Source organism: Trematomus bernacchii, unplaced genomic scaffold, assembly GCF_902827165.1.
Source record: "Trematomus bernacchii unplaced genomic scaffold, fTreBer1.1, whole genome shotgun sequence".
NCBI classification, from domain to species: domain Eukaryota; kingdom Metazoa; phylum Chordata; class Actinopteri; order Perciformes; family Nototheniidae; genus Trematomus; species Trematomus bernacchii.
In genome coordinates this window covers 20,968,960-20,990,420 of record NW_022987564.1, presented here as the reverse complement: position 1 = coordinate 20,990,420, position 21,461 = coordinate 20,968,960, and the positions used below count along the sequence as shown (strand labels likewise).

Genomic DNA, 21,461 nt, shown 5'->3' with positions numbered 1-21,461 from the left:
CTGAAAACCTCGAATTGAAAATATGAACTGTTCACAGTGGTCTACAAAACTAAACAGTCACTGTTCCGTGCAGACCTTTTGCAGATCACTCCAATTGAGAACAATGGGACCCACGGCAGTATGAACCATGTCCTCAGGGAACCCTATTTTATACCAGCGCATCCTGATGAGCGGAGTGGACCGACTAGCTGTCCTCTGATCAGCCTCAACCTTACAGACAGCCTGGGATGCACATGTGATGCCCTGGTAGGTATTATCACAATTAAATTGCCTAGTAAATAGAATATGTTATTGAAAAGTTTCAGTTTTACTATTCAATGTTAACAAAAGTTACAGACCTTATGCCAAATCTACGGTGGCCGACAGGTGCACACACGCTACAACAGCCCAAAACATTTTCACCATTCGGAGAAATGCGCTTCAAAAAGGATGCAAATAAAAAAAACACTTATGTGAGAAAACACATGCAAATGAAGAAAAATCTTCATCAACTTGACGAAACATGCGCAGCGTTTTTTTAAAAGCACTTTATAAATGAAATGCTGCAAATACAAAACAATGCAAATGGATAAACGTTGCAAGACGCTCAAAACACAACAAAATCAGGGACACTAAAAAGTGATGCAAGCAGTTTAATGGAAGCTTCTGGTGCAATGGAGTCCAAACACAACGAAACACGGGAGAGCTGGAACTTGATGCCAAACAGCTGAAGGTTTATGTTATGTTACGGCCGGAGAATTGACAAAAACATTTGCTGCAGCCACGAGGCGACACAGCGATTGCCCAAACCAATTCTGAAGAATCTTTCCCCTAGTCAGAGATTTGAACTAGTTCAGAAATAATAAATCAACATTCTTCATGTTAAGACTAAACAAGCAGGGCAACAGAACTGTTTGTCCATAACTTAAAGTGGACCTATCATGCTATATTATAATAATATAGTGTAGGACCATACCTATATAAGGCATATTTATACTTTTTTTTTTTTCAAAATACCAAACAGATCATGCATTTTAGCCATGCCTCATTTTGCTCAATTTGGACTTTTTTACCCCTGTTTTTGCAAGGGCTGATTATGTGAGAACAGCACCACCTACAGGCCTGGCATATATACTACAGCGTCTCCAGCGCTTTCGAACGGCAATGGCCGTGGCTGTCTCCTCCTGATTGGTGGAGTTGGCCCAATAGCCGTAGCGCCACTTCTGTGACGTCATAGAAGTGTTCAAATCTGGATCAGTCTGTATCAGATCCGTTGCAGCCCCTTTTTTAGAGATTTGGGTATGGAGGAAAATAGAGAGGGTTGTGTTTTCTGACACTTGGTGAGTTCCCTGGAACACCGGGGACACATATTCATGTATAAAAGACGTACAAAAGTGCATTTTGTATGATAGGTCCCCTTTAAGGTTGTCTGCCAGAGAGACTTGCACATCTGTTATGCTGGACTCACGGGTGTCTTATAAGCTAATAATAGAAAGAGACAGAGCTGCCTCTATGTGAGAGAGATAACAGAAACTCCCCCAGTCTACATGCCTGAGCCATGAGGACAGAGAAACAGAATAAATAATGAGGATCTAGATCAAAGGCTAACACCTAAGCAAAAATATTCCTCAACACACAGCTGGGACCGGAGCGCTTGTTGATGTTCAGGGATTATAAAGTTGGCCAACTGAACTATTATTGGAAATGTACCTAAAATGTAACTGTTATTGGCTTATTCTAACAATGTGATTGCATGATTCCTTCAGATATTATTGCAGATTCGCTATAAACTAGCTAGCTAATGTAGCTAACCTAGTTCAACAGCACCAGGTTCATTTTCCCCCCAAGCCTAACTTGTTGCTACATGCATGAAAACAGCCTTTGTTTTTCCTTATTTCCTAAAAAAAAGAGCCCTTCCCTGTTTCCTAGCAACAATATGAACAGCTCCATTTTGTAATATTTGATTGGATATGATGTGTCACCAAACCGAAACAGACCAACCCAACATTAATGAACTCTCTGTTGTCATAATAATAATAACTTGAATTGATATAGCGCCTTTCATAACCTCAAGGTCGCTTTACAAAGAAACATACAAGGACAAGACATAAAACATAAAAATAAAACAGGGGGCAGAATCTCCCCCCCAGTGTAAGTGGGGGGGAGATTGAATTATTGATGGAAGGCGATGTTGAACAGATGAGTTTTAAGGGTTGATTTGAAGATGTTGAGAGAAGGGGCGTTACGGATTTCTGCAGGGAGGGAGTTCCAGAGGGTGGGGGCAGTGACACTGAAGGCACGGTCCCCGAATGTGCGGAGGCGTGAAGGTGGAATGGAGCGCAGGCCAGAGTCTGAGGATCAAAGGGTGCGGGACGGGATGTATGGGTGGAGGAGATCTGTGAGGTACTGAGGGGAGTTTGTAAGTGATGCAAGACTTGACCGGGAGCCAGTGGAGGTTGAAGAGAGTGGGGGTGATGTGCTGCCAGGGCTTGGTGCGTGTGAGAACCCTGGCAGATGAGTTAGTTCCTTTGTTGTCTGATGTCTCACTTTTTGTACTGTGCTAAAAATAGATATCCTTTGTTCTGAATAAGAGCTGTTCTAACCTCAGCTGAACTTTATTTAAAGTGCACATATCATGCTATTTTTAGGCATATATTATGCGTCTCGGATATATAAAAATATATAAAAACATGCCTATGATGCGTTTTTCTCAAAATACAAACAGATCATGCATTTCAGACATCCCTCATACCCCTCTATTCCAGCCCTGTTTAGAGAAACGCGGATTTTGGATCCTTAGCTTGAAAATAATAATAAAAGGAGGCGGAGCTAATGCCTGATCAGAATTCTACCGGAGATAAAGTTAAATTCTGCTGTGATAAAACGCCATCCTGTTCTAAACCACATCAAGGATTATTTCTGAAACAGTATGGAGCTCAAATAATTTTTCTCTTGCGGGTTTATCACAAGGTGAGTTCCTTTTTTGATTTCCTGCTTTTTAAACACATGTGCTCTCCAGTACAGGTTAGCTCTGAGTGTTAGCGATGCTTGCTAATGTAAACAAATACCATATTACGTTCAAAACACGTCAGGCATTGTTTCTGATGGCAACTCTCTGTGAGTCCACCATCCGAAATTACGTAATATCGGCAGCAAATCTGTATCCGCTCGTTGTACCCCCGTTTATAAAAGATGTGGGTACGGAGGAAAAGAAAAAGGGTTTTATTATCTGACGCTGCGTGAGTTGCCCGACACACCGGGGACACATATTTATGTATAAAATACATAAAAAAGTGCATTTTGCATGATAGGTCCCCTTTAAACTTGTTCTGCCTAATTGCAAAGTTCTTGGCACAGAGAGGGCCGTTCCTCAGCAAAGCGGTTTTATAAATAAAAATGCTTGCAAAGCTTCCCAAGAGTGTCATATTTTCACAATAATGTTATCCCTTATTATACTGTGGTTTTCACTGTGCTTCACAACACATGCTTAGTATTCAGTTTTGGGGAGTTTCTACATGCAAAGAAATGTGTCTAAAACAAACCAAACAAAAGGTGCACTGTACAGTAAGTGCAATAAAACTGCAAGTTTTTAAATCTGGCACATAGAACACAAATTAAAAAGTACAAAGAGCTTAATGGAGTCTTACAAAAAAAACAATTGGATATTAAAGGTCCCATGACATGGCCATTTCTACTGATCATAATTCCATTGTCCACTAGAATAGATTTACATTGTTCAATGTTCCAAAATGACATTGGTTTCTCATACAGCATCTCTGTATAGTATGTGTATTCACTCTCTGTCCTAAACGGCTTGTTGGAGCTCCTGCCCCTCCCTATGAGCCCACTGTGCTCTGATTGGTCAGCTCGCCCACTATGTTCTGATGAGTCCACCACCGTTACAGCGGAACATCAGTGATTATGTGTTACAATGGCGTTTGATGACAACCAGAAAATGACACCAGTAATGACAAACAGATGAGAATGCTGCGTGGGGTCTGGGTGCCGTGTTGGCGGGACGTTGCAGGGCTCGCTGCTCCGCCCATTGAAGATCGAGGAGCGGACAGTGTGAGCTGTATTACTGGTGTTGTTTCCTGGTTGCTGCGTGTGGTCTGCGAGACAGCGAGACATCGCGGAACTCAGCCTGAACACACACATACACTCACAGCCAGGCTGTTCGCCACACAGTTCGCCACACACTCACAGCCTGAGAAAAGATAAGGCTGAGTGAGTGTGTGTGCCGGTGAAACTCCGCGGAGTAGCGCGGCTGAGAAAAGATAAGGCTTACCCCTAGATTCCACCGGGTGCGTCTGCGCCGCGTTACGGCCGCGTTACGGCCGCGCCGCGCCGTTCACAGTGTTTGCGGCCACTCTAGTCAATGGGTGCTATTCCACCAGACGTGCCGCGTTACGGCTAGAAGCGCCCCAGAAGCGTCTCGGCGCTGGGCTCCGTTACAAATAGGATGCAAGTCTATTTTTTACGCGACGCGAGGCGTTGCATAGCGCCGGGCAGGAAGTGGACCGGTCAGAGCATCCAGTCAATCCCCAAAATAAACTATTTTGCAGACCCTATCCCTCCGTAGTCTTTCAAGTAGGAGGAGAAATGCCAGCGTTCTCCTCCGGTTTACAGGCACTGTGTAAATTATATATATAGAATAATTATGATGATGAATGCATTTTTTTACCACTAAAATACAGCAACACATCTTTGATTCATGTCGTTTATAACTGGAATATTACTATTATTATTAACTTTGTCTGTACAAAGTAGCCTGTCCAGGAAATATGCCCAAATCAACAAAAACTGTGAGCTGGCACGCAAGACGCTCCGCTTCTGAAACACTTACAGTACTGAACCTGTAACTGTAAACTCCTAATTGTATGCAGTTACAAGATATTGTGCAATTCATGGATGTTTTTTTTCTTTCAATAACCTTGTTTTTGTTCCCTATGAGGCATAAGGTCACTTCCCAGCCAGTCTCTCTCAACATGACATTTAATTTAAGAGTAAAAGAGTGTCACATACTGTGATCTCATAGGAAACTCAGGGGAACGTGAGGTCAGCCTTTTCTCATCCTAATTTAGAACAAGAATAACAGACGTGGAGGCGGTTTGACTATGAGCCGGCTACACTAACAGCAGCGTTTCAGTCCTAACTATCTGTGATGCCAAGAGGCACAAACTGAACATTTTCTGAGCATCATTTACTGTACCCTACATAATACATTTTCACAAAACCCCTGTCAACTATAGGATTAAATGGCTATTCCATTGATTTACTATTGCACTTTCCAAAAGTTGTGAAACAGAAAAAGGGTCCTGACTTTGGCTGACGTTTGGGTATATCTAGAAATACTCGATCATACAATTCCCATTACCTCAAAAGCGCCCACAGGGTGGAGTGACTCCGATTTAACCGTGCATGACCTAGCGGTTATTTTCGGACTCAACTCAGAGCCACAGGAGACACTATGCAACAAGTTTTACTGGATGGTGTTGCCTTGTATTTTGTTTTCTCAACAATAACATTTCCTTGCAACTGTAAATCTGGGAAAAGTAAATTGAGCTTTGTTAACTACGTTTTCTTAGAGTCTTCATTACCCTAGAAAAAACAGTGCTGTTAAAGTAGAGTTGCTGCTGCAGACGTCTGTTTTCTGGTTTGTCTGCCAACCACAAACAATTGCTTAAAAACTGCAGCTGTTCAGGATTACAGACTTCTCCTTGATACATTGTGTTGCAGAATACATTTATTAATTAAATAGATTCATCTTACATTTGCGATGTTCGTTAAAAATAAGGATTATGACCTATTGAATTGAGTTTTTTTTCCTTTTCTGCCACATTTGCACATAGTTAGCTAACTTACTAACTAACTTACTTACACACTAACTATGGTGAGGTTACGGTAGGGAAATACTTTGTTAATAGAAAATCGATTATGGCTAGATATGATTAGGGAAAGGCAACTAAAACCCTTGATTACATAAACCACGATTATGGTCAGTAAAATGGGAAATGCTTACTCTACTGCAAAAAGTTATTACACAAACCCATCTTCACCAAACCAAACGTCTACATTCTTATTTTTCAACTCGCTACTTTGCCCCTAAAGACATCCACTCAGTCCTTTTTTATGAGGGATGGAAGCTGGAAAGTAGACAGGCAAACTACATATAATTAAAGATATTTTCTTTTTTTTTAAGTATAAAAGAGGGGGTTTTAATTATTCTTTACCTTAATAATCCATGAGTTCCTTTCTACAGGCAAGCATATATATCAGCTGTTTTTTTTTTTACTGGATTATGGGATTGGATACTGTTTAAAAATGGAAATAGACCCAAATCAATGAATTTATTAACATCATTTGTTTTCTCTTGTTCTCTTTAGAGTGACAATTCAATCAACAGCCGTCTGAATCTGACAGCAGAGCAAGGTGAGGAGGTTCACTGGCATTTAAAAAACAGTTATTCTGTACTTTAAAGGTGGGGTAGGTACATTTGAGAAACCGGCTCGAGATACACTTTTTGTTATATTCCATGGAATGCTCTTAACATCCCGATAGCAATGAATATCTTAAGTGCTTTGACAAAAAATCCATAAAAAAATCAATCATTAGCCGGCCCGGCTAAAATAACTGGATGGCCTACCTGCCTGTCAGCCTTCCATCTGTGCACAAACTTATCTCGTGCCCTCATTGGTCATGTGCGCGTTCGTGTGTGTTGGAGGAGGGGCTCTATAAGGAAGTGGCAGATTTTCTCCGGTTGTGTATTTTCAAATTCTAGCGATCTCGAGCCGGTTTCTCAAACTTACCTACCCCACCTTTAAATGTATCTTAGATCTTTTCTTTTCTAGAATTTTGGAATTTAGATAATTTCCTTTAAATCAGGCTATTTTTATTTGCAATGATGACGTGTAACATCACATCTGATTGCATTGATCAGTCTCATTTATTTTCCCTATTCATCTTCCTACTTATTTTCCAGCATCGTTAAAATCCCTCCTAAAGGACAATGTAAAGGGAAGTGCACTTTTGTTTTATCAGAGTTTGCTGCGAAGAAGAAGCACTTTCCGGAGGGCCGCCCCCGGATGCTGCAGCCTAACAAGAGTTACTGTGTCCTCCCCCAGGAGGGATTCATCACCGCCTACAGCCTCACAGCCCTGATGCCTCTGTGGAGCTCCTTCACCATCGACAAGCCAGTGAGTGTTTCAATGGAGAGGGAGAACATATTCTGAAAGGTTTGCTTTTGTTATGTGGTGGAACTGGTTCCCCAGATTTAAAGTGACCAAGAACAAGCCAGTGAACAATTTCCCAACTGCATGTAACCAAAATGAGCCGTCAAAATGAAAATATTTCTCCTTAATTATGATAAAATGCTTGTTTAAAAATGAACAAATGTATTTTCTAAAATAACTTAAAGGGCCCATGTCATGGCCATTTCCACTGATCATAATTACATTGTTGAGGTATACTAAAATAGATTTATACTGTGCAATTTTCCAAACTCACATTGGTTTCGCATACAGCATCTCTGTCAAGCATGTGTATTCAGCAGTATTCACTTTCTCCACTAAACGACTCGTTGGAGCTCTTGCCCCCCCCTCCCTGTGAGCCTAGTGTGCTCCGATTGGTCAGCTCGGCCACTCGTTCTGATTAGTCAACCACCAGAGAGGCTGCGCCCATGTCAGTGCTTTTCCCGGCTGCTCTCAGCGTAACATCAGTCTTATCATGGCGTCGGTACAGCGGTATATTTTATATACATATATATTTTTAACTGTTGTTATAGAAGAGTGTGACGGCCCCAGGGCCTTTGTCTTACGATGGGGTGGAGCTGAAGAAGCTAATCAGCACGATCACGGACACCTCCGGACACTACGGCCCCAGTCTCTCTCCAAAGCGGCTGCAGGAAGACTAACTCTGCGATCCTCTCAACCACCTATCTTTGCATTTACCACAATAAATGTGCCGTGGTTTTGTAAACTCGTGTATGTCTCCTTGTCTTTCCGTTGTGGCCTACGAGCTACTCTCATAACAAAGAGTAAGTTATTTTTACCCGTTATAAACTACTACTGTTTGATGAGAAATCAAATCATGGTTTGCTATATATGAATTCAGGGAAGAAAGGATAGGCCTACTAAGTATTTCCATTAAACTTTATTTTTAGAAATGTACAAAATGAACATAAATATACATATATACACGGTATATCATCCATTCCTCCTACTCTTGCCTGCGCACAGCCGGTGCGGTGCGGTGCCTTTTAGCACGAGGCCTCAGTAGTAGTAGAATCCCTTCCCCGTCATGGATTGTCCGCCAGGATCTGGCTGGACGAAATCAAATGCAAATCACAAAATATTAGAGAAACTTAGTTGTTTTAGATTCGTTAGTAGTAGTTGTGTAATGAACAGCTTGCCTGCTAATATGCTAACCTAGCTTTGTTTACCTTGGTAGCTAACACGATATGAACGTTAGCTTGGAGGAAAGGCAACTATAATGCAGTGTAATAAAACTACTATGAACAAAAGCTAGTGGTTCATATTAGGCTAGCAATAACGTGTTTATAATTGCAATCGTATACGGGTATTCTGCTACCATACAATGTAACTTGCATGAATACATTGTTTTGCGCTAGCATACAGCTAGCCTCGTTAGCTACATGCAGTATATGTACGGTCACAATGTACGGTAAACCGGAGTATACTGTATGAGTATTCCGTGTGTGTGACTGCAGACATTCTCCTGCCATGACAAACATGTAAGGCCATCTGCTGACATTGTAGTTGATATATTTAAACGCTAGCAACGTAGCATCACAAAAATGTTTTTCTGACCAAAACTAGCTCAAGCTCCGTGTGTTAGATCGCTACGCCAGCTATAATGTAATTACGTTTCGCGACTGACCGGCAAATCACCCGCAGTATACTGTCAATAGGTATTTTGTGTGTGAATGCAGACATTCTCCTGCTATGAGATACATGTATGCAAGGCCATCTGCTGATATTAGAGTTGATATATGGAAACTCTAGCAACTTAGTTAGCACAGTTAGCACTGTGTCAATGGCTTAGCAGTCCAACACAGTTTACACATTTAAACAGTCTTGTTTGATAAATACACAAATAACAATGCAAACTTACAGGTTGTATACCCAGATCTTCCCCTGCTCCAAACGGTCCAAACAAGCTGTGCATATCCGGCCTCAAACTGGGCAATGTTTTTGGAAGCTTTCGTCTGTGAAATGCCGGTTCTTCGAACCTCTGGAGGAGGAACACGCCGCTGCTGGTGTGGCCATAGCTCTTCGGGATTGGTCCATTTCGTTCCGGGTACCGCATGACATCAGGCGGTACCCGGAACTAAATGGAAGACTCAAATGGGCAGTGACGTATCTCCAACGAGGCGTTTTGGGGAGGTATTTTCTGTGTTAGAGTTTTACTCGCTACAGGGTGTACTTTGAGGGTTTTGACTCTGCACACCGTTTACATGCATAAAAACCTTCATAACACACAAGGGGACGGGTAATAACCGGAAAAGCATGACATGGGAGCTTTAACAGCTCGTCGATGATTAAGTCTGTATGAAGGGTGTTTAAAAAAACTAAATTATAACGTGGCCATGAACTCTAGCAAGAATATTATAAAAAAGGCACAGACTTGTTAAAAGGCCCTAAGTTAAAGGGGCCCTATTATTCTTTTTTGGGTATCCCTTTCCTGTAGTGTGTTATATAGATTGTGCATGTAAATGGTCTGCAAAGTCTAAAATCCAGGTGAACTGAATAACCTCCAATAAACCCAGGGTCAATGTGAAGAAAACTTACCCTTAGTGATAGAAAACTGTAGAAGTAGATGTGAACCAAAAAAACGTACAACTCAAGAATTTCCCCCATGATACGATATCAGTATCAGCCTAAGAGGAGTGGACATTTTACCTTGGTAATGCTTATTTTCACTTTCAAAGAACATTAAAGTCCAGACCCACTTAGCCTTTAGTGGTGCATTCAGGTGTATCACAGGATCTTCGATATCCACTCATCATTGAGGTGGATCTGATTACATTGACGCATTGTGAATGTTTTCAATTATAGGTCTGGTTGGTCTTTCTTGGCTTGATGTCAGGGTTATTTAACATACATAAATTCTACTTAATTCAATGACCATAAACTAATGCTAAAAATGTGCACAGTTTTTTGCATTTTTCTAACGTTTTTAGCTACTTAGTTCCAGTGAAAATAGATAAATATCCAGATTAGCTAGGACTCAAAGCGTTGGCGTATCAAACAAAAGAAAAGCACATAGTTACCAACATCCCTGGAGAAGTTCTGTTTCTTGTTAAAGAGACAAAGGGACAACTGTAGGGCTTCTGGAGCTCATTACTGTAACTATCTTAAGCTTATGTTTGTCCCATTCCTGTAGACAAACTTGGACCCGTTACCACCGGTTACGCCAGACTGTTTGAGGGCTGACGTCAGACTCCCAGCATCCAACAGTGCCAGATGTGACCAGTACATAGCTGCAGGGAACCTGACGACCGCCTTCCTGCACCCACCAAGTACGCACATACCTCACAAAGGCACATACTTTCACAATGTTTGGTTTGATTCTTAGTGTTTAAAGGGATGTGAGCTAATACATTATTGTCCCCCATAGCACTCTCTGACACACACCTTTTCTGAATTTCCACAGAAAAATTGAATGATGTGTAATCTTTCACAAATTCTAAATCACTACTTAAAACACTCTGTTGACACAGGGGCCTGTCAGTGTCTCTATCACGCCTTCACTGCGTTTTTACTCGTGATAAGAACAATTATATCATACAAATGTTACTTCCCCAGACTCTTCAACTTAAAATTAGATCTTAAAGTGGACCTATCATGCTATATTTGAATAATATAGTGTAGGACCATACCTATATAAGGCATATTTATACTTTTTTTTTTTCAAAATACCAAACAGATCATGCATTTTAGCCATGCCTCATTTTGCTCAATTTGAAATTTTTTAGCTCTGTTTTTGCAAGGGCAGATTCTGTGAGAAGAGCACCATCTACAGGCCTGGCATATGTACTACAGCGTCTCCAGCGCTTTCGAACGGCAATGGCCGTGGCTGTCTCCTCCTGATTGGTGGAGTTGGCCCAATAGCTGTAGCGCCACCGTCCTGACGTCAGGACAGTGTTCAAATCTGGATCAGTTTTTATCAGATCCGTTGCAGCCCCTTTTTTAGAGATTTGGGTATGGAGGAAAATAGAGAGGGTTGTGTTTTCTGACACTTGGTGAGTTCCCTGGAACACCGGGGACACATATTCATGTATAAAAGACGTACAAAAGTGCATTTTGCATGATAGGTCCCCTTTAATTTAGCACAAAGACTGTTTTTTTTTTTTTTATTGAATTTTCACTTGTTTCTTTATTTTTTATATGGTGTAATTGTATGTTTTCTGCCCCTTATTCATTTATATTATATGGCAAAAATGTGTCACAATATGACTTATTACTTTTATTTATGTAATTGGCATTTCTTTAATTAATACCACAAAAAAGAGAAACAGAGTGTTGAGATGCATGTCGAAAGAGGTCCAGTTTGTGAAATTAGTGCAGCGCTTTCAGCTTTATGCAGATGATGTTGTCCTTTGTAATATAATCAAGACGCAAATTCAGAACTGACATCAAGAGTCTCTGTCAGATAAATATAGTACACAACTAGATCATTAGATTTCTGAACACCGCACGTCCAGGCACGTCCAGCTGGGAAGAAACCAAGGGGTAGACCTAGGACCAGGTGGAGGGATTATATATCTTCGCTGGCCTGGGAGCGCCTTGGGATCCCCCAGTCAGAGCTGGTTGATGTGGCCAGGGAAAGGGAAGTTTGGAGCTCTCTGCTGGAACTGCTACCTCCGCGACCCGACCACGGATAAGCGGGAGAAGATGGATGGATGGATGGTTTAGATTTGTGATACACACAAAACAATGCATTTTAGGAAGATTTAAGCTATAGTTGTTGTCGTTGAAAAGTAAATGAATTATTGGACCTGATGCCCGAACACTTATATTAGACACATCAGACTGTGTTTAGGTAAGATGATGCAGGAGAGTGCCTGATTTCTCAAAGGTGAGGTCAAGGTTTAACTGTGAACAATTGTAAACCATTATTTGAAAGATTTAAAAGCTGTAAACCCAAAAGTAAGTGAGAAGATTGTAGAAAAGTCTACAGATTTTGAGAATTGTACAAAGTCTTTAGAAGTAAACTCACTAATGGATTTGAGCGGTTTTGGCGCCAGCTAAACCTTACCAAGTAAGACAAAACGAAAGATAAATCTGCCTCCCTAACTGTGCTGCCAACCTCAAGTTTATATTAGATTAGATGTAACTGTCTTGTCATTGCAAATAGTAAAAGTTCTGAGGCAATGAAGGTGTCCCTGTGCTATTGGCACCAAATACTGGTTCACAATTTGAAATTCAGAGCAATAATATAGCAGTAGCTATTTTACCACATAAAAATATGGATGAAAACATTAAACATTGTCTTGTAATCTTGTATTTGTATGCTTTGCTTTGTATGCTTTGTTTAGATATATCCACTGCATCGTCTCGGAAGAATAACACATAGATGCAACATATTTAACCTTTGTTAAAAGTCCAAGTCCCAAAGATAAGTGCTAATATCCACACACAGTTGCAGCAAAATTATTAGCATCTTAAGAGCGTTGGTGCTGAAGCAGAAAAGGAGTAATTGCACTCAAATGTAAAACTTTATGAGAATATGTTCACTTTTAATATCATTACCACAATATATTTTATGAATCAGACCCTGGAATTTGGCATATAGTGGTAAGTTATGGGTTATGGGTCAAATCAATGCAAGTTATGGTCTAATTCAGCAGCAGCAACAATGCATTCTTGATGTTGCCCCTCTGTCTTTACAAGCTTACTACAATTATTCCTTTCACAATTTTATCACATCCTATAATGACAGTTTATTGCTGTGTTTTTGCAGATCTGAATGAAAAAGGGGACCAGAAGTATGATGCTCTACTAATGAGCAATGTGGTGCCAATGTACCCCGAGTTTAAAAGTAAGTTACTGGTTATATCACAACAAAAACTACAGGCTTACATACGCAACTCTGATCTTTTTCCCTTTAATTTCCGCTTTACTTTCCTATTTTAGAGATCTGGGACTACTTTCACAACACCCTATTGAAGAAATATGCATATATTTATAACAGCATTAACGTGGTGACAGGACCCGCCTTCGATTACAACTACGACGGACAATACGACACTCCAGAGCAGATCCAACAGTATGTGAAGTTTCTTTTTTTTATGGAAGTTAGTAGTATTGCAGTTTTATTTTTTCTGGAACAGACAGCCTTGATTTATGAACCACTGCGAATACTTTATTTTTTTTCCGTTTAAATTATAAGAAGGTCACATGAGGTCTTTGTTCTGATTTTTTTTAACTCATGTCCTGTGTTCAACTTAATTGGTAATGATTACCAATGAATTACCTTAAGCACTGGGTTTGGCTCTGCTGAACCGTTTTAACATTCTACAACCTAGGAATAAATTGTTTTGTTACCATTGCATATCATACATATAAAAAAAAAGAATTGTCCTTTGGTGTTTCTCAGGGAACCTGTCATGGTCCACCCTTTTATGCAATATGTATCCTAACTTAATGTAATATCATCACTTGATATAAATTACATTTAAACCAACATTGCTTATGATGTATGCTTCATCACTAATACCATGAGCAACAGACTGCAGACACTTTAAAAAATGGTCAGAGGCTAAAAAGATTCCTTTTTTTGTTGTTGGTCAGAGCCAATGACAGCCTATGACATGACCCTACACAAATCGTCTATTTCAAAAAGTTGCACATTTCCAACGAATAAGACTGTGTTTTTATTTGACTACAGGTTTGTGTCCGGCACAAACATCCCCATCCCCACACATTACTTTGCAGTGTTGACCAGCTGCAAGTTCAATGAGCAACCTGTAAGCGAGTGTGCTGGCGAGCTGCAGAGTGTTTCCTTCCTGCTACCTCACTTATCCCACAACTCGGAAAGCTGCAAAGTAAGGAACAGCAATGTTTACATAACCTTTTTAAGATTACACAATCCTCCTCTTCCATCCACCTCACATTACACCAGACAGATAAACTGAAACTCTTTGTACGGTTCAGTCCGAAACTGCCTCCCCTTGGCTGCCTTTCATGATCCTGAACAAAGCGGCAGTGTCTTCTGTACCCATGTGTAACAGTCAATATGTTCCCTTTTACTGACACTCAGGAAGTGAATTTACTGTGAGGTAATGAAAAGACCAAAATGAACCATTGTGTCTGCGGTCCAATCTTTGCCATTTATTACAAAAAAGTTGTCTTTGAATCCAACAGTGATTAAATAATTGTATGAAAAGGTCCTGATTACCTGCTAGTGCTACACTGATTTTGACATTAATTTCACCACAAAACGTAGGTTTCTAGAGGCTGTGTTTGTTGTGAGGTAGCGTTAGAGGTGAGACCAAAACCAAAGAATTCAGGAGGGTTCATCCCTTTGGATGCAAAAATGTGCTTTTATTTATAAAACGTTTTTTCCACATGAAATACTACGGTGGCCGACAGGTGCAAACACGCTACAACGACCCGAAACACTCAAAAACAATGCAAATATAAAAACAAAAATCTGCCAAAACACATAAACATTTTAAAACATCTTCACCAACATGACGAAACATGCGCAGGGTTTACTAAAAGCGCTGCAAATGAAAAAAATGCTGCAAAAAGCTCAAAACACACCGGAAACAGGGACACTAAAAAGTGACACACACAGCTGGGACTGCAGTGCTTGTTGACCTTTGGCAGTTATAAATTGGCCAACTGTCACTGTCACTGGAAATGTACCTAATATGTTGTATTGGCTTATTTTAACAATGTCATTGTATGATTCCTTACGAAATTATTGCAGATCTGCTGTAAGCTGGAAAGCTAACGTAGCTAACCTTGTCATTTAAAATATACTGAGAAAACACTTACAGATGAAACAGACTAACTCTGAAACAAGGACAGTTGGCCAACTCTATAATCCTAAACAAACCCTCCAGTCCGAGCTATGTGCATCACTTTTTAGTGTCCGTTGTGTTTTGAGATTCTAGCAGCATTTTTTATTTGCAGCGCTTTGCATTTGCAGCATTTTGTTGCAACACTAGTAAATCATGCGCATGTTTCAGTAAGTTGGTGAATGTTTTCTTAATGCTGCGCATGTGTTGTCATATTGGTGAAGATGCTTTCCTCATTTGCATTTTTTTGGGCACATTTGTATTCATTTATTTTCATCGTTTTTTAAACTGCAGCGCGTTTCTCCTAATGGAAATGTTTTGGGCAGTTATAATGCGTTTGCACCTGTCGACCACCGTAAAAAACGCTTACTCCTACTTATACTCACATACGCATGACTTTAACATGAATTTAAACCTGTGAAAAGATAAAAAAGACACGAGGCTAAACACTAATATTAAACGTATATGTTGAAAGTAAAAGCAAGACAAATACAATTAAATCATCATCAAAGGATAGAAAAGGTAATTACAAAGAACACACAAATATATAAACAGTATGTGAATAAACATTACTTCTCATTCCAGACATCATTGCATTTGGGAGGCAATAAATGATAACTCAAGCCCCATAAGACATAAGGATACACAAAGAAGCCTAGACCGTTCAGAATATTTCAATTTCTGGTAATCTTGCAATACAAGTCAACAAAATACAAAGATCTTGATGATTTATTGGACAAACCGATTGGTGAAGATACATTTTGTTCATAGTGAGGCTTAGTTGACTAACCAGCCCTAGCAGATACAGTACAGTACTACAGTATGCCAACTCTAGCCTTAGACCGTTCACAGAACAGGAAGCAATGCAAAGGAAAAAAATGTAACTAACACTTAGAAGAAAGACATATTTTGGAGACACATGATCACAAACCTACAGTGAAACTTCAATTGTTCACTTTTTATTTTGCACCGACAGAGTTCAGAAGCTGAATCTCAATGGGTGGAAGACCTCATGTGGTTCCATCAGGCACGACTCAGAGACGTTGAGTGGATCACAGGATTGGACTTTTACCAGGAGAGCGATCGACCAATCCCAGAGCTGCTAAAGGTGAAGACTCGCCCCACAGCTGCTATTCACAGAAAACTATAAAATTGCTATTTTCCACCGGGATAAATATATTATACTGTATCTGCTAAAGTAATGTAGTGAATAAATAGTCTTGAATTATGCTATCACTTTGTACTGAAGATTTGTGAGTGAAAATGCTTATTTAGTGGGAATGCTGATACAGCATTCCAACTACATGTTATTCGACGTACGAAATTCTTTATTATTCCGCCGGGTTATTTTGCGCCTCTTCTTCTCCCACATTCCACATCGCAGAAACTCCGTTCAAACATCAAAACGTTCAGCTCGGTCGGGAATCGATGGCTATTACTTTTCTCATTCATAACTTTCATAATTCCAGAGATACATCCCATAATTCATCAAATGTATAGCCTTCATATTTAAACCTGCCATAATTCCCAAACCCTACACTCCTGAGACATAATTTGTCATGACAAACGTAGGAAAACATCTCGTAGCTTGAAAAATGAAAAATAATTAAGCAAAATAATTAAACAAAATGCCTCTTGAGGGCATGAAGTGACAAAAACTTTCAACATGTCTCCATTAAAGCCAATTGTAAATTCAAGCTGATCTTTACTCACAGCATTAGCCGCACACCTTTAGTTAATCTGCCAAAAAGGCCACATTATTAACCCGAAAGTACACAAAAAGCACACTTCAGATGCTCAACTTCCTTCAGATGCTTCACGCGTTGAAATTTCACCGATATCTGTTACGGTTCTTCAACAAAACGTTCACATGTAAGAGGTTTATCTCTCATTCAGAACAATGAAAAGGCTCTCCTCTCCCTGATTACTGCACATCACCATGGAAACCTTTGATCTCTGGACACGTCGTTAGCTCAAATATAAACATCTGTGTCATGGAACACGATGATGTCATAACTCCAACTGACAAGCTCAGAGCAGCAGACTTCAGATAGTGGTTAATGCCTTCAACATGTCTATGTGCCATTTGTGAGTTTTCCTCAAAAGCTGTTGCCATGGCAACGCATCCCTCGCCGTAAAACACGATATTGCTATAACTCCTATGAAAATGGTCAAAAAGTGCTCAAACTTCACATGTGTGCTAGCAGTCCAGCCGTGAAGACATCTATTTGACAGTTTTAAGATTTCTTCAAATGCCGTTGCTTTGGCAACACAATGCTCACTATGAAACACGGTTTTCTCACAACTTCAGTTCAAATGCTCGAAATGGCCTAAAACTTCACAGGTTTGGTAACGATGCAGCCATCAACACATCTAAGCATATTATGGGGTGTCATCAAATGCCGTTGCCATGGCGACAGATCATTCGCCATCAAGTTAGTTAAAAAGTTTGCAGTTCAAATATTCTGCTGCTTTTCCAAGCCTTTTTACCTTCTTTTCTTCTCTCATCACACATTCAAGCCCCCAGTGTTCATGCATCATTTCAATCTAAATTCTTCACTTTCTTCTTACACATTACATTTCAGCATAGCAATTCAGCGTCAGCTTTTCAGCATAAAGCATTCCCACTAGCAATTTCTTCAGGAATTGCATTCTCTAGTTTATTTGTATTATTGAATCGTATTATTTTCCTCTTGGCATGATTTTTATCGTATTGATTTTATTTTAAAAACTGTAATTAAGGGTTATTTAATGCAAAACCCAAATAAGGTGTCACAAAATGGGAAGTTAAAGCATTAAAACAAATATAACCTTTATTGACCTCGCTGAACTTTTCATTTTAGTTGAAGGCTTTATGTAGAAGCATTAGAATAAAAATGTGGGCCAGTAAGAGTTTAAAAGGTCCATATTATTTATCAAAACATAAAACCAACAGTATCTCCAGTAGTGGTATGTAAGAATGTAATTATTTTTGGGATGAACAAACAATATTTCCACGGTTCCCTAAGGTTTGTACCAGTTACTCTATAAACATTCAAATGAATCAGCCATTAAATATTTTTAAATATAATATATGCTTGGCTATCAAAAATATTTCCATGTTTTTAGGGAAGAAAAGAGATGTGACAACTTAATTTAAATGTATGAGCTGACGGAGAGCGAACATTCAAGATAAATTAGCGGGTGCTAATGGAGCCTCGCAGATGGGGGTGCTGCAGCCCCCTCAGCACCCCCCCTTCCCGCGTCCATGGTGCTCAGGCTGAGTTCATGCTGAGTTTCACGATGTCTCGCTGTCTCGCAGACCCCACGCAGCAACCAGGAAACGACACCAGTAATACAGCTCACACTGTCCGCTCCTCACAGCAGCGAGCCGCGCAATATCACTGATGTTCCGCTGTAACGGTGGTGGACTCATCAGAACAGAGTGGGTGAGCTGACCAATCAGAGCACAGTGGGCTCATAGGGAGGGGGGGGCAGGAGCTCCAACAAGCCGTTTTGGACAGAGAGTGAATACACATACTATACAGAGATGCTGTATGAGAAACCAATGTCATTTTGGAACATTGAACAATGTAAATCTATTCTAGTAGACCTCAACAATGGAATTATGATCAGTAGAAATGGCCATGACATGGAACCTTTAAGATAAGATAAGGATAAGATAAATCTATGTGAATCACAGCAGGAAAATTCAGGTATTAGCAACAGCAGTAAGAGACAAGGAAGCACATAAGAGGGCAAATAAGAGTACACACAGAGACAATAAAAAGAAGAATAAATACAACAAAATGTAAAAAGAAAAATTCAGCATAAATGTAATCACGTAACAGGCTAACGTTAAAACCCAACTACATCACGATTGAATGGCTGCGCTTCAAAACTGTTAGGTAGCGTGGAAAAAGGTAGGACCCAAATGCAGAACAAAAGGAGGTAACAGGTCGAGAAACAAAAAATGAGCTTTATTTACAAAGCTGATCGTGACCAACATGGAGGGAGACAGGAAAAACCAACAATGAACCGACAAGGCACACAGGGGAAGACAAGACTAAATACAGAGAGGGGTAATCACAAGACAAGACACAGCTGGGGTAGGGGAGGCAGAAACACAAGGGCAACAGGTGAACACAATCAGACAATCAGACACACCAGGGAAACTAACGACAGGAAGGCAAACACAGGAAGAAGGAACAGAGAAGACACAAGGAGGAAAACATTTCAAAACAAAAGGTGGAAAATGAAAACATAAATACAAAACCGTAACAGAACCCCCCCCTCAAGGGACCGATTCCAGACGTCCCAAGAAAACCCCAAAAAGTCCAAAACCTCTAGAAGGGTGGGCGGAGGGGGCCCGGAGGAGGGACGCACAACCAGGACCAAAATGTGGGTGGAGGGGGTCCGGAGGACGGGCCCGGAAGGGGTCCCGGGTGGACGGCCCGGGGGCAAGGCAGAGTCCAAAAAGGGGCGAAGGCCACAGCGGGCGAACTCAGGGGCCCGGGCATGAGAGCGAAGGCAGTGGCTGGAAGAGTCAGGAGGCCGGGCTCGCGGGCGAAGGCAGCGCCTGGAAGAGTCAGGGGGCCGGGCTGGAGGGCGAAGACCGCGGCTGGGGAACTCAGGAGGCCGGGCTCAAGGGCAAAGACCGCGGCACTCAGGGGGCCGGGCTCGAGGGCGAACAAGAAGGCGGCGACGGGACAGCTCCGGAGGACGGGCAGGAAGGCGCTGACGGGACAGCTCCGGAGGCCGGGCAGGAAGGTGCTGACGGGACAACTCCGGAGGACGGGCAGGAAGGCCATGACGGGACAGCTCCGGAGGACGGGCAGGAAGGCGCTGACGGGACAGCTCAGGAGGACGGGCAGGAAGGCGCTGACGGGACAGCTCCGGAGGACGGGCAGGAAGGCGCTGACGGGACAGCTCCGGAGGCCGGGCAGGAAGGTGCTGACGGGACAACTCCGGAGGACGGGCAGGAAGGCGCTGACGGGACAGCTCCGGAGGCCGGGCAGGACCCGTTGTCGGCCGGACAGGAACCGGAGCCGACGGAACAGGCGTAGACGGGATCCTGGACATGACATGGACTGGTGTCAATGGAACCCCGGATGGAGCAAGGGCTGGTGTTGACTGGACCCCCAACGGAACAGGACACAGAGTTGGCAGGACCCCCGGTGGAACAGGTGTCGGCGGGACCTCCAACAGAACAGAACATGGAGCTGGCAGGACCCCCGGCGGGACAGGTGTCGGCGGGACCCCCAACAGGACAGGATATGGTGTAGGCATGAAATCTGGCGGAGCAGGTGTCGGCGGGACCCCCAACAGGACAGGATCTGGTGTTGGCAGGAAACCATTTGTGTTCTTGATAACTATGGACTGACTCAGCATGTGGCGGAGCCCACGCACAATAAGGGGGAACACTCTGGACTTAATTATCTCAAAGGGTCTGAATATCTCAAAGGTTGTGGTGACTGATGTTGCACTCTCTGATCATTCCTGTGTTTTCTTTGAGAGCTCTATTTCGGTTCACAAAAATGTTCAGAAAGAGGTAACCACAAAGCGATATTTAACTGAAAATACTAGGCAAATGTTTACTCATAATTTTTCATCCACACTTGCCCCTGCTAACATCTCAGTAAATGAGCTAGTAGATCATTTTAATTCAAAAATTTAAAATGTTATAGATACCATTGCTCCAACTAAGGTAAAGGAAGTGATTGGCAAGAAAATATCTCCATGGAGAAAGGCCATGACCGTGAGAACAGAAAAAAGAGAGTGTCGAAAAGCTGAACGCAGCTGGCGAAAAACAAATCTCCAGGTTCACTTTGAAATCTATAAAGAGAGACTTGGCCTTTATAATTTGGAATTGAAAAACGCACGACAGTCTTTCTTCTCTGACATCATTACAAAAAACAAAAACAACGCACGTGCCTTGTTTGCTACCGTCGACAGACTAACTAACCCCCCAGTGTCAGTAGCCTCTGAATTTCTATCCACCAGGGCATGCAATGATTTTGCCTCCTTCTTCACTGACAAAATTCAGAAAATTAGACAAGCAGTCAGTGCCTCTGCATCAGGTACAGCAAATGTGTTGTCCCTACCTAATATCAATTCAAACACCATGACACAATTCCATCAGATTAATGATAAAAACTTAGAGGACATTATTCAACTTCTGAAATCCTCCTCCTGCTGCCTTGATATTATTCCAACAGGATTTTTCAAAGATGTTTTTCATTGCATGGCCTCAGATCTACTTCATATACAGATGGAGCCTCTTATTTTGGACCCCAGCATACAGCTTCCTGCCGACTGCCAGCCAGTTGCCAGCCAGTTGCCTGCCAAAGACCAGTATTCAGGAATGTTAGGCCCTCCCACTATTCTCCAATTTCAGGGTTTAACCAGGAGATGGCGCTATATATTAAATAACTAAGACTTAGTTTTTCACAAT

The 21,461-nt window shown here is 41.5% G+C and overlaps 1 protein-coding gene across 2 annotated transcripts in view; it reads left to right on the top strand.

The window, feature by feature from the left end:
* The window catches only part of LOC117477537 (venom phosphodiesterase 1), a 65,906-nt gene extending 49,653 nt beyond the window's left edge, over positions 1-16,253 (top strand). Inside the window, exons 18-25 of one of the 2 annotated variants that reach the window (XM_034124214.1) lie at positions 74-246; positions 6,366-6,411; positions 7,021-7,175; positions 10,384-10,519; positions 12,964-13,041; positions 13,137-13,269; positions 13,891-14,047; positions 16,005-16,253. In XM_034124214.1, coding sequence (XP_033980105.1) covers positions 74-246; positions 6,366-6,411; positions 7,021-7,175; positions 10,384-10,519; positions 12,964-13,041; positions 13,137-13,269; positions 13,891-14,047; positions 16,005-16,178 — 1,052 coding nt within the window. In that variant the 3' untranslated portion in view covers positions 16,179-16,253. The remainder of the gene's footprint in view (positions 1-73; positions 247-6,365; positions 6,412-7,020; positions 7,176-10,383; positions 10,520-12,963; positions 13,042-13,136; positions 13,270-13,890; positions 14,048-16,004) is intronic. The other variant, XM_034124215.1, reaches the window with a different exon arrangement.
* The last annotated feature ends 5,208 nt before the right edge of the window (positions 16,254-21,461 follow it).